The sequence below is a fragment of the Pleurodeles waltl genome, chromosome 5, assembly GCF_031143425.1.
Source record: "Pleurodeles waltl isolate 20211129_DDA chromosome 5, aPleWal1.hap1.20221129, whole genome shotgun sequence".
NCBI lineage: Eukaryota > Metazoa > Chordata > Amphibia > Caudata > Salamandridae > Pleurodeles > Pleurodeles waltl.
This window is the reverse complement of record NC_090444.1, coordinates 1,797,447,795-1,797,461,010: the sequence shown is the minus strand read 5'-3', so window position 1 is coordinate 1,797,461,010 and position 13,216 is coordinate 1,797,447,795. Positions and strand designations below refer to the sequence as shown.

Here is a 13,216-nt window from a genome sequence, read left to right as displayed (position 1 = left end):
ACCCCTACCCTGTGAAACCTCATCAGACCGTGCAACTCCTTTACACAGATCACTCACCCAGGGCTTTAAGTGGGACCGGTCCAAAATGTAACTTACAAATAGGTCCCCACTGGGCCTTATAGTCACATCCTTAACTTTCAAGGCAAAAGCATAGATTGAGTTCTTAACAATGGCTGTAAAAAGCCCTGAAGTAATCCATGTCAGCAACACTATTCCTGTTTATTTTTCCTGTGTTTTATTCCATCCTGCGTTCCCTAAGGGTATTGGCTTCTTACAGATATTTGTTTCTGTAGTGTTATCATCATGCAGCATATAACTCTGGCATAGCGCATATTGTGAACTGAGTGACCACCAGCTATCTAGGTGTGTTCGGGTTGCTGGTGAGTGTTTATGACGGGACACATTTGAGAACTCTAAGGATGAATGTACTACGAGTTTCTCACCGTGCCTGCCAGTGGCTCACTGCAATGTTACTACTTCATGCACATCCAATCCTTGGCCTCTCTTCAGAGCGCACAGAGGGATGGTCACACACACGCCAACTGCAAATGAAAACAGAATGAGCTCATGCTGCGAGGCTAAGGCAGTGCCAGTTTTATATGCCCATGTGACGTGGTGATTCCAGGGATATTGTGTGCTTTTTATCTCCACATCTTTCTGAAATGCTCCGTATGCATTATCTCACATGATCTTTCCTCATTAGCACCAGCTTTTTACTCTCTCCTTCAGTATGTATTTCCTTTCAACAGGGCAGGAAATGAGGGGTCATAAGCTGGATCCAGGCCAGCACCAGAGAAATATGCTGAATTTGTCCTAGTAATTTGCCAACACTTGAACTCATTCAGCAGTGTCAGTACATTGTCTGCTTTCGTTTCGAAGCAGCAACCCGCAAAGCATGAGGGTTTTTTCTTATTTTCACTTCCATCTGGACCCAACACAAAGGCTACATTTAAAGGGCCATCAGCCCTCTTATTGTTGTCATCTAAGCCTGGCTGGACGCGATCTAGGGTCTTACACCTAGATACCAATGCAATAGAGGGCAACAAAGGCACTTAGGGGCACATTTACGAGAGGGGTTGCATCAGACTTGGGCCATGCAACGTGCTGCATGCGCAACACAAGCCTAAAATATGGTTTATGAAGCCACGCAAAGCCACCTTGTGTGGCCCTGAGTGGCTTCACAAATCTGGAGTAAAGCAACGCAGCGCAAATCACTGTATAGCCTCACTCTGCCCCAGGGAGGCTTTCCATGGGTGTTGCCTGGGTGTTCCCACGCAACATTCATGGATTTTGACGCATTCCCAGATTTACCAGAAGCGATGGACCTGGGAATGCTCCAAAACCCTACACCTCCCCAGGGGAGGCGTAACGAGGAGAAATACCTTTATTTCTCCTTGTTACTTCCTCGAGATTGTTTTTGTGCAGGAAGGTGCCCATTTCCCCACCAGAACAATCCTCGTTACAATGCAGGCGCCCTTGCACCACGGCCCACTGCCTGTGACACAGCGCAGGAAGGTGCACACTCCCCCACCAAAACAATCCTCCTTACAATGCAGGCGCCCTTGCACCACGGCCCACTGCCTGTGACGCAGCACAGGAAGGTGACTTGCTGTACTGCGTCACTGGACCATAAATATGGCCCTAAGTTTATTATCACTTCACAAGCACTATAAAGAAACAAAGATTTCACAGCCAGTTTTTGACTTTGTTCAGCTCCTGTATGTTAGAAATATGCATGCACCGTAAAACTGTCAGGTGTATCTGTCTATATGTGTAACTACACAAAAAATGTATTTAATAACACTTACTTACTATAGCCTTAGAACCCGCCGTAGCAGGCTCTACTGGCCATTAAAGGCCTGCTCCCGTGTTAAAGGCCCGAGCCAAAGGCAGATAGCAACACACATGGAAAGAGGAAAAACAAGGAGAAATTAAAACATTTCTCCTCAATATGCCTGCTCTGGGGAGGCGTAAGGTTTTGGCACTGCTCCAGTTTACGTGATTTTGTAAATCTGGGGCAGAATCAAAATACATTGGTTTTATGTGGGAACACCCACCACAACGCCCATGGAACCTCTCCTTGACGCAAAGTAAGGCAATGCAGTGGTTGCGCTGCTTTGCTTTACTCCATATCTATGAGGCCATTCAAAGCCACGCAGGGTGGCTGTGCGTCACCTCATACGTTTGATTGAGAGGCTTGTGCTGCTAGAGCGTAAAAAAGTGATGCTCCAGCAGCGCAAGCCTCTCATAAATAAACTCCAAAATAATCTAAGTTGTTTTAAGTCTTTCACCGTCAGGTAGCCTCATATCAAATGACAGCCAGCTTAAATGAAAAATAAATAAAAGAAAGTTGTTACTTATTGGGAAATGCACTGTAGTGCGTTATGAAACATCTATTAGTTAATACACCAGAGAGGTTTGTGTGTAACCGGAGAGCGACAGAATTACATTTTGGTTGGTGCAGTGGAGAATAGTGATGTGTATTTTTAGTGCCACAAGGTCACAGCCTGTGACAGAAAGCACTGTGAATATGTAAGGCATTATTTTATACTTGTGTTACACGTAGTATAAGATAGGCCACTACAAAAAGGTTCAAGATAAAACTGTGCTTCCAAAATGTAGATTTAAGTAATAACAGAGCATATGCAATACCTTTTTTCAGGGGCGAGTACAAAGCGCTCCGTTCCCTGTTGTAATCTCTCTTTGGGCTTTTAACCACGCCTATGTCAAGTCAGTCACTTTCATTGGTTTGTGGGCTTGCCTTTTAAAATCCGCTTGCTCTCATTAGTGAAAGGCATGCATACATCATGCCTTTTCCGGTGTTTAGCCCTCCTTGAGCGCATCAACCAACTACCGAAAACATACGACGGTCGATGTTTTCCGTCTGGTTTCTGGACTACTTTCTTCTCTTCATTTCGCAGCACGATCTTGCTGGGCAGTAGTCAAGCGCTTTGCATGACATCGATCCTTTTACATAGGTTATTACAATTTTGCCGGTTGCATAGATAATTGCACTTTTGCCGGTTACATGGATAATTGCACTTTTGCCAATAGGTTTCACTGCGAGCAAACTTTTGTGTGTCTGCTTTGCGCTGATGGCAGCCGTCGGCTCGCTTATGTGAAACTTTTACTTTTCAGTTTATATGGCAAGAAAAGTCTGGTTAGTTATGTGAAACTGTTATACTTTTCATTTTAAATGTATGTGGTAATAAAAGTCCAGTTAGGAGTTTAGAATGCTAATAGCTCTAACTCAAGCAAACATGAGACCCATTGCGTTGCAAATGCTTGTTTTAATAGCTGTCCCTTCAATACCTCTAGGTGAAGTAAGTGTTCTGTAACTACAATTAAAAGCACACATACTTCTTAACTCTTCGCACTACCCCTAAAAAAGAATAAATGTTTGTCATCACAAATCTTTGAGTGATTTTATCAGCTCACCAGCATCCTTTAGAGTTGCAGATTACCCTTTACATTTGCAGATCAGCTCGTAGAGCACATTTGCATTTCATTCAGGAAGCAGGTGCCCTGGTGTGAAGACCTCCTTGGCTGTCTGTGAGGCTTTCACAGCACAAGAGACTCAATAAAAAAAGTTCACCTGAGGCATTTTAACAATCAGCTGGGGGAATGTGGGACTCCCTTTCCAGTACTCCACAGCCACCCTGGGGGTCACAGCCCTCAGATTGAAGACCTCTGGTGGAAAGGGGATGTAACATAGGACATTGAGGGTTCCAAGGTGCTTGACTCACATATCATCCACAGTGGTAGGCATTATATGCTGATTGCTTGTTCTGGAGAAACACAAAGTTAGGATATAAAACATTACAGTGGTTGGAGTTTTCTATAGTGTTAACATTTTAGTTATTACCCCAAAACAAGTACTGGCTAAGCCAAAAATTTTTTTTTGTAATACTGTTCACCTTGAGCACTTTCAAACACGTTCACAGAGGGAGGCCAAAATATGGTTTGTAGTGTGCTGAGGGCCACAATGATGCCTGCAGGGTGGGGGTCAGGGGCGAGGTGGGTGCAAGGAGGGTGTAGGTCTAGTGAAGCACGGATTAGAATGCTACTCACCGAAAGTGCTTTGATACCTTGTCAGGGGTAGTAAGCGCTATATAAATACAATTACAATGCAGTGTACATGGTGGGGCTGCGATTCGTGGAGTGATTTTTACGGTTTCATTCCATACAGCCGTCTAAATTAAGCCCCTAGTCTCTTGAAGAGACACACATTTGACAATGTTGTGCTATGCTGTTTCTCAGTTGCTATCTACCTACCACACCCGGGGGAAGCCTCCTCTGCTTGCTAGCCCTACCTTTAAGGGGTCAAGTGTGCAAAGGAAGTACATTTATTATTGAATTGGAATGAAATTGAATCTTAAGCCACACAATGTCCTTATTCCTTTAGCCTCTTATTGGTAAACATTAGGAATGTTTAGAAAAAAGTCTCAGTTACTGTAGCAACTGCTAAGCCCCACCCCACACCTCTTGCAATGACGAGACTTGCAGTAGACCTTTTGCTGGTAAAAGAAGCATATTGGGGGGTTCCTTTAATGTTCTTATGTAATATCCATGCACACTTCCTTTAATGCTTTTGACTAAGTCACTGTGCATTTTTAGGTTCTTGTGAAAAGTCCTCTGAATGTGTCCGGCACTGTTTTCATCGTGCTATAGTAACATCTGTTATAACCTTTTGTTGAGATGTGAATTAGAGATGATCGTGCAGTGATCTGTATGTGTGCTTCATTGATGAAGACTAGTTGTTTTCAGCACTTGTGTGTTAAATCTAAATGCTGAAGTCAAAGCAGAGAAGTGTGCCCCAGATACTTGAGCATATGCTGTTTAGATGACAGTGTGCTGCTTCCTCCAAGACCTGCGTAGAAACAGGATTGTTTAAAGGAAGTCTGCCAACAGGGGCTCAGGTCTGACACTTCGCAGTTGGCATGCACCGGGGATGCTGGAACAGTTTTCAGAGTGGCAGAGCTGCTGTTCATTTTACATCACTGGAGTCATAGGAATTGTGACAGACCCGTGCCCCACACAAAGAAGGAGTGCAGCCAAGGTATCCAGCAGGAGAGTGGTAAAGGTGTATGCAGCAAGTGGTACATTTTGGAGCACACCGTCACAAATATATTACTAAAGCAGGGTGTGGTAGTGCACTGTCATTTACAGACAACACATTTTTCACAAATATGACCACTGAATTTGCACAGATATACAGGTTTACAGATAAAACTATGCAGTGCACAAATGAGAACTTGTGGAAATCGGATTTCAGCGAATATTTCATTTGTGGATCACTAAATGTATTGATTTGTTTTGTTCTGATTCAAATTTGTGTCTGCCACATGGGAGAGTCTATAGGGGCAGTGGACAAGGAGACGAATGCAGATTGGTAGGGGTATAAAGTGATGGAAAATGCAACATTTTGTAAAATAACCAGCATTGTTGAAGGCTTTGAAGACAGAGTGGGGGAGAGTGTGTGTGTGGTTTTGCCTGTGTGTATGTAAACATTCCTGGTGAAATCCAAGACATCTCAACCATGCCCGACTGAAATCACCTGTACCCTACCATATAGCAGAAAATACATTTACTAGGGGGGTGTAACACCCAAAACACTCCCCCCGCCCCCCAACAGAAGCTACACCCCGGGGTGTACATCTTCTGCTCTCCTTCAGGCCACGGGCTCATATGCCAGAATTATTTCCAGACCGGCGGCAATATGGCAAGAGACTTCACTTGCACCGCTAGCCATGTTTGGTAGCGCAGGTCAGTGCACAGACCACTTTGTGTAAAAACTGATGGCTTCTGCTACCTCATCCGTGGCAGTGGGCGATTGTCTACCTTCCACTGGGATAACCACAAACATTTCCTCAGGGGCTATAAAGTGCATCTAGGGGTTTGATCAAGGGCCGCATTGATGTCTCAAAAAAAAGAAAATAAGGACAAAAAACATAATAACTTCACTGGGATAACGAACTTTTCTAGGACAAAGTTAAACATGTATAATCACCTATATTTACTTGTGAATTTGCCTCTAGGTGATTACCAGTGAGAATGTGTATTAAAACATACACGGAACTTACGAAAGACCAACCTTTGTTCTACAAGAAAAACTGAGACCGGGCCGTGTCTCACTTGTGTATGTTTAGTAATATTCAAAATCTCTCACGTTACTGCTTGTTTTAATGAAAACGCAGTTCTCAGTTTGTGAAATTGTAACATAGACAAACACAAATTCACCAACTCATGCAGCAGTTAAACTAGAATAGACACCTCCCAGCACCACAACATGGCATCTCAGAAAAGAAGGACCTTCATACCAGTTACCACTGCCACATCAAGCCACTTTCTTCCTGTCTGTACATTTGAACAAACTGTGGGCTTGATTTAGACTTTGGCGGAGGGGTTACTTTGTGAAAAACATGACGGATATCCTGCCATGTTCTGATTTCCATAGGCTATAATGGAATCGTAATATGGCGGACGGGGTATCCATCTGCCAAACTCGAAATTAGGCCCTATGTAGTTAATCTTTCATTGGATTACTTTGATCCACCTTGTGTTTGTTGTTTCTTGCAGGGCAGCCTACGATGATTGCCCGGCGCGGGCAGTCGTGGCCCCCATAGCAGTGGGGGCGGGCGGAATCCTGTTGTGCTGGCTAGCGTTCCGGAAGAAGGTCCGGACCATTGAAATGGGGGATGGCTGGTGGGGAGCAGGGGAGAGGCCCCCGGCAAGCACAGAAGATGAAAGCATCCGGCCTTTCCAGATACAGACGTCTGATGAGGAAATCCAGGTAAGAAGGCTAGGTTTCAGCGGAATCATTGAAAATCAGTCGAGATGGAGTGAGACAACCATTATTTTTAGTCTCAAGTCCTGCAGAGAAGAGAAGGTTCCTGCAAGGTAGTTCACTTTTCGAGTTAGTTTATATTTATTTATATGGTTTTGTACAAGTCAGACATTACACAAATATGTTGGAGTGCTTGACAAAAGGAATAGATCATTACAAAAGGAATATAAATAACTTTACCCAATGGTGTTGGGACATTTAGAATAAACATGGTGCATTAAAGTAACATATAATTACAGCAGCCATAAATATTGAGTAATAGGATGTGGAGGCATGCCAGGCTCAGGAAGGTGGCCAATGAACTGAGACAGATTTCATGGCTGAAGTCAGTGCTGAAACTAAGCCAAAGAGAAGTAGAATGGAGACGAGAGAGTAACTAAAATGTCTTTCAAAATGATACTGGGCCGGATTCACAAAGAGCTTCCGCACTCATGGTGGAATCTCTGCACTCATGGTGGAATCTCCGCACTCGTGGTGGAATCTCTGCACCCTTACTCATGGCGGAATCCCCGCACTCATGGTGGAATCTCTGCACCCTTACTCATGGTGGAATCCCCGCACTCATATTGGAATCTCCACACCCTTGGTGGAATCTCCGCACCCTTGGTGGAATCTCTGCTCCACATTTTCTCTTTGCAGAGCCTCTGCCACGAGTGCGGGGGTCTTTGTGAATCATGCCCACTCTGTGGGGTGGGACATAAGTTTGGTTTCAGACTCTAGTCCACTTCCTGAAAAGGACTGGGCATAAATCATTCCTTTTTAAATGTCTGCGGTTCTAGAAAGGGAACTTCAGCATTTCGATGTGGTTGTTAATGCCCCAAGGGGGAAGGTAGACTCCCGAAGACAAGTGTAACTTTAAAATGAAAAAATATATATTTACACGAATCATGCAGTAGAAACACCACACATTGGATCCACTGTTGTCGACATCACCAAGGCAGCATAAAGTTCTATTTTTCCTGAAGTTGAGGTAGTTTGTTCTGCTTTAAGAGTTTGGGTTAAGACACTCCAAAGTCTGTGGGCCTCCCCTGGACATCCAGGGCTTAAATGTCCTTGAGCATGTTGGGGAATCATATGTAAACTGGCGACGCCTATGCAGGGCCGGCTCTAGGGCGGTGCGACCGGTGCCACTGCACCCGGTGCAGACTTCGGGCAGAGGCGCCATGTTTGCAGGTATGTTATTGGTTCAAAAGCACCTGCTGCAGTGTTCCTTGCCTTCAGCAATTTTCAGGCAAAAATAAAGATGCCAAGATAACTCTGGTGAATAGTGATTTGCCTGGAGAGAGATCCAGTTATCTGTAGTGGAAGTTTTAAGGTAGCGCAGGGGGTTAGAATCCCTGCTGCAAAGAAGGTGTATCATGCACATCACCAAGTGCATAAAAAGCAAATAGGTCAGCAGGTTGCTACTTTTGTCTGAGGTCATTTTATTATTTGCACTTTATAAATTACAATCCTAATCCAGAACAGTAAACTACTAACTGTCATCAAACGCCACTAGCATTCTAACACGGTTATAATGAAAAGGCCATTTTGAATATGTTTCTTAATAGATCTACTGCAAAGTATATAGATTAATGCGTTATGATTTTTCCCCATCCTTTCATTATCAAAATGGTGGAAAAAGGGTTCATTTGGGTAGAAATCAATTCTTATTAAAGAGAATCCCCACACTTGTGTTACAGTTTAAATTCTGAGTTTGTGCTTCTGCAGACCAAGCACTATTAAACTATACAGCCCACCAGTATGGACGACATGTGGCTCCTACACCTTGTGGAGAAGTGTGGCTCAATGGTTAGAGCGGCAGACCCTGAAGCAGAGATCTGGCTCAAGACCAGGGTTCAAGTCCCACTTCGGCAGGTCTTGGGCTCAATTCCCCTTGACCAGATAATTCTCGCCTTGGTGCCTAATCTAATTCATGGGTCCCACTCTGCAACTCTGGGCAATAGCTTGCTTAATCTCCACAAAGGCCCCAACAGTGCTTGGATGCCTGGCTTCACCCTGGGGGTGCTCAGGAGTGGGCACCTCACAGGGAAAAGCCAGGAGGGGTTCCATAGTATGAGTACAGCGCCTTGAGACCCTAACGGGTGAGTAGTGCGCTAAACAAGTGCTAATTTACAATTTACATTTACATGTAACATTTCCTATACACTGATTTACTATGATTGATTGTCTCTGTGTAAGGTGTGTGTGGTGTAAAGTGCTCTAGTGCCACGAGTGGCGCTATAAACCAATTAAATGCATGTGAGCGAGAGTGGTTGTGGAGACTGGAGGGCACTGTTAAAGGGTGGTGGTGAGGGAATCCGTGGCGGAGGTGGTCCCTGGGGGCGCCAACGAACACTCGCACAGGGCGCCGCAGCGCTATGGCGGGCCCTGCGCCTGGACTCCGGCGAGTGGACTCGCAGCGCTAAGGCGATGTCCTGCGCTTCGTCGCCTGGTGAGTGGGGCACGCACCAGTGGCGGCGGGCCAAGCGCAAAGATGGTGGCGTGAAATGAACCCATCCCTTTTCCCAGGAGGGACCGAGCGGGCTAAACATGCCGGGGACCCTGGCGCGCCTAATGCACTGATGGGAGCCGCCGGCTGCGTGCTTCCCGGGGTGCACGGCCCCGCCGCACCTGCTTTTAGCTATCAGGACTGTTTGTTACACCGTCTTCTATAAATAATCAAACGGACTGTCGAGGCTGCAGAGACGCACGCAGACAGCACACCTCGGTGCTCGCTACTGAATAACAACGAGGGCGACTTCAGGGTTAGTGGCGGGAAATATTTGTAACGGTTTTGAAGAAGAACCTAATACTTGCAAAGCCATACTTGAAATAAAAAAGAAAACATATATATAAAAAAAACAATGCAGCGCAACTAGCATTCTAACACGGTTATACCGAAAAGGTCATTTTGAGTAGATTTCCTAATAGATCTAGTGAAACACCAGATGCCACGTGCTTTCTGTGGCAGTCTGTTCTACCAGCCGCCCTCCCCGTGTCACCCAATCGGTTCTCGAAATCTCACTGAGCCATCTACTTCACCGGTCCCTTTAACCGTTCTGTCTCCATCTCAGCCCCCTGTGTACAGCCCTTGACACGTCAATGTCTCCTCCCTCACCTTTCCCCCCAGGCCTCCCCCATAGTCACCACGCGACCGTTTCAGATGCAAAGCACGGTGTAAGTCAACGTCACAACTTTTGCTGCTGCTTGAGAATGAGTCAATGATATTTGGTGCAGCGCGACACCAGTGGTGTAAGAAAACTTGGGGACCCCCCCCCCCCTCCGTACAATACATGGAGGGGCCCACCTCTGGACTCACTCAGGAGCTCTCCAGTCAGTGTACGTGTTGAAGGGGCCACTCTAGAGCTTGCCCCCCCCCCCACCTCCCCCCACCACAGGGGCTGCGGGGCCTTTGTTACGGCACTGTGCAATACACGGAGCAAACCTCTTTCACGCTGTTTTCGTAGCTCACTTATTAACTAGATAAAATGCATTTCCTCCCCCTCAAATGTGCTGAATGCGACAAAAAATCAGTTTTAATTAAATAAATAGCAAAAATCGAGCAAATAAGTAGAATATGTGAAAACGCTTCCGTGGATGAGGATTTCTTTGTTGAGCTATCTGACCCATTTGAAATGAATGAGTCCCTCACCGCTCTGTTGTTGAACATCATCACTTCTGGCTCTTCTTGGTGACACCTGCAGGCCGGGCCGCACCACAGCTGGGTGAAGGCTCCAGATGTGAAGACATTCTATTAATCTTCATGCCCAGCGCTGCCCGCTGCCCGCCGCCCGCCTTAATACAAGCCGTGGCCCGACCCCTACAGAGGTGAATGCTAAAGTCGCTCGTAAACTAAACCAATCCTGATGCTGCTTCCATAATGTTTGTATTAGTGAACAGTATGACAGCAGCACCAGGATTGGACGGGGCAGGCGGACTCGGCACTCATATACAGACCAGGAGGCTGCGTCTGTTCCTCCCGGCTCATAGCACGCCGCAGATTGCAGAGAGCTGAAGTGCGCATGTCGGGTTGGCCGTGGCAAACAACTGACATGCGCACTTCACTTCACTGCCAGTCATTGTGCTTGGACCAGCGCACGTTACGTCATCTCTTGGTAGCTCTGTGCATACCATGTACCTATAGTCGGCCCATCACTAGGACCATGTCAGCTCACTTCAGGATTGGTTCGTATGAGAGAGGGTTTCACATCATTTGCATAAAGTCTATCAGCGCTTAATTTGTAAATAAAAAGGTGCCGGCGCCTAGAGCCCTCATCTGAAACACGCTGCTACTGCAATTAAATGTGTGAACACGGAATACTGAGGCAGCGTGATCCTGAAGCCATCTCGGGCCTTTTCTTTCCATATAAAGCCATTCCCTGCCCCTTCAGCTCACTCCTGCCGCTTTCTGTTTTCTCCCATTGTGACGCTTTTTCGTTTTTATCTTCCTTCGTCTTTCCCATATGTGTATTTTGCTGGTAGTAAATGCTTGAGGCACAAAAATAAGTGCCGGTGCTCAGCACCGGAAACAACAAGCACAAATGAAGCACTGAATTCTATGTACAAATAGCATGTGGGTGGATCGCCATCTTTGGCCTACACTGGTGTAAACTCTCATTTCCTCATACTTGGACCTCAGGTCCTTCATTGGGTGCAGCTCTACACATACTGCTCTGCGTCTCAGGGCAGAAATAATTTTAGATACTTTTCCAGAGGAATTTCCTGTCAAAGTGTCCCAAATAGTTTTGTTAATTTCAGTGTAAATCAAACGAACGCACGAAAGTAGCCCCAAGAGATGGGGCATCAGCCAATGTCTGGTGAATTCTCTGTTACCGCGGATCTCGAAATAGCCGCCTTAGTTCCATTGCACTCTGCATTGACACACTAACTTTAAATGCAGCCATACCGCCAACACAGGTTATTTGAAATATATCCATATTTGTAATAACATCTTGAATGCAGAGTTTGAGTCCATGAGCCATATTTTCTCCAAACCACTGAGCTCTGAACTGCTTCACTGTTCCTCTCAGGGAATCCAGAATATAGATGCTCATGGTTGCACAAAAGTATATATATGTATCAAGGCAGCCTCCTTGCGTGTCAGCCCAGATGATTACGCCAGTGTCCAGCCTCTCAAGATGTGGTGTTGCGCTTGGTTTCCCCTTCGCGCAGCACAGTGCAGCAAATGTAGGTGCCGGGCTCCTGAAACCTGAGTAACTCTGTAACCAAGTCTGGCAGAACATCAAAACGAGGAGCCGGTTGTCAGGTGGACAGATCACCATAGACTTTAGGCCCTGCAGTTTCCATTTCAACTTATTGATGAGGATTACCTGATTAGCATGTGTGAGGCAGAGAGCCCTACTGAGCCCTCAGGTCTCCAGTAGTCATCAAACACCATAAATCAAATATGGATTGCAAATTTTATTTTATCCTGTTTATTTCCGAATTTTGAACTTTTTTATACCTGGCACTTTTGCTTTGAATTTGCGAACATCTACAATGAAAAACACTTCTTTTTTGTAGGGGTAAAGAAAGACCTTAAATGCTTTACAACATTTCTGAAGATTAGGCGTGCTAGACAGACCAAGAGGAATAAGATTACTGTGGGAGATCTATAGCATATATTGCATGCTGTATGTCTCCCACTCGATTTAAAATAATATTTGAAGAGTTTCAGCCCCTAAATTGGCACTTCATATAATTAGTACATTTTATCTTATGCCAGGCACCATGCTTAACCTCCCACACCCCTTCGAAAACGCAGTAAGGCCCAGTGACAACTTTCACCAGCTCAGGGCGCGGTGATGCTCGCCTTTTCATCAGGAGGAATTAGATTGTTGAACGAACATCATGCTGGAAACAGCCTGGAATTTACCTTCTACTCCCAATCTGCTGCACCCCATGCTAGGGCCACAGGGTGAAACCAGCACTCACCCAGCTCTCTCTGGAATGTGAATTTGAGCATCTTCTGTGCTTCCCATGGTGGACCTCCTTGGCGTAGAAGGCCGGTCCTCTGGTGCAACCTTTATCGACCTTGATTCACTCTCTTCTTCATGCCTCACCGGTGCGACTGTAGTTACTAGCAGTTCTAAGAACACCATTCACACTGATTGACATCCCCTCGAACCACCAAAGCAGTGAGTTACTGTTGTGTATTCTGCTCTGCCAGTTGTCTCTTCCCCCTGGGGTTCTGCAGTGTGTGACTCTTGTGAGGTCAGTGATACGACTGGCAGAGGCAGGATTGATTCTCTTGGACGCACCCATATCGACTCTGAATCAGCTCTCAAATTATTGTCCTCATTCATCACTTGTTCTTGGAATTTACTTCTTGAGCTTCCTCTATGAAGTCCTTGAGTCTTCCCGTCATCACTGCCTTCCGCAGGGACT

General features: G+C 45.7%; 1 protein-coding gene across 3 annotated transcripts in view; it reads left to right on the top strand.

Annotated features, from left to right (window-relative positions):
* LOC138296799 (epoxide hydrolase 1-like) overlaps window positions 1–13,216 on the top strand; it is a 167,260-nt gene that overhangs the window by 75,294 nt on the left and 78,750 nt on the right. For all 3 annotated transcript variants that reach the window (XM_069236241.1, XM_069236242.1, XM_069236240.1), the window contains exon 2: window positions 6,580–6,793. In XM_069236241.1, coding sequence (XP_069092342.1) covers window positions 6,580–6,793 — 214 coding nt within the window. The remainder of the gene's footprint in view (window positions 1–6,579; window positions 6,794–13,216) is intronic.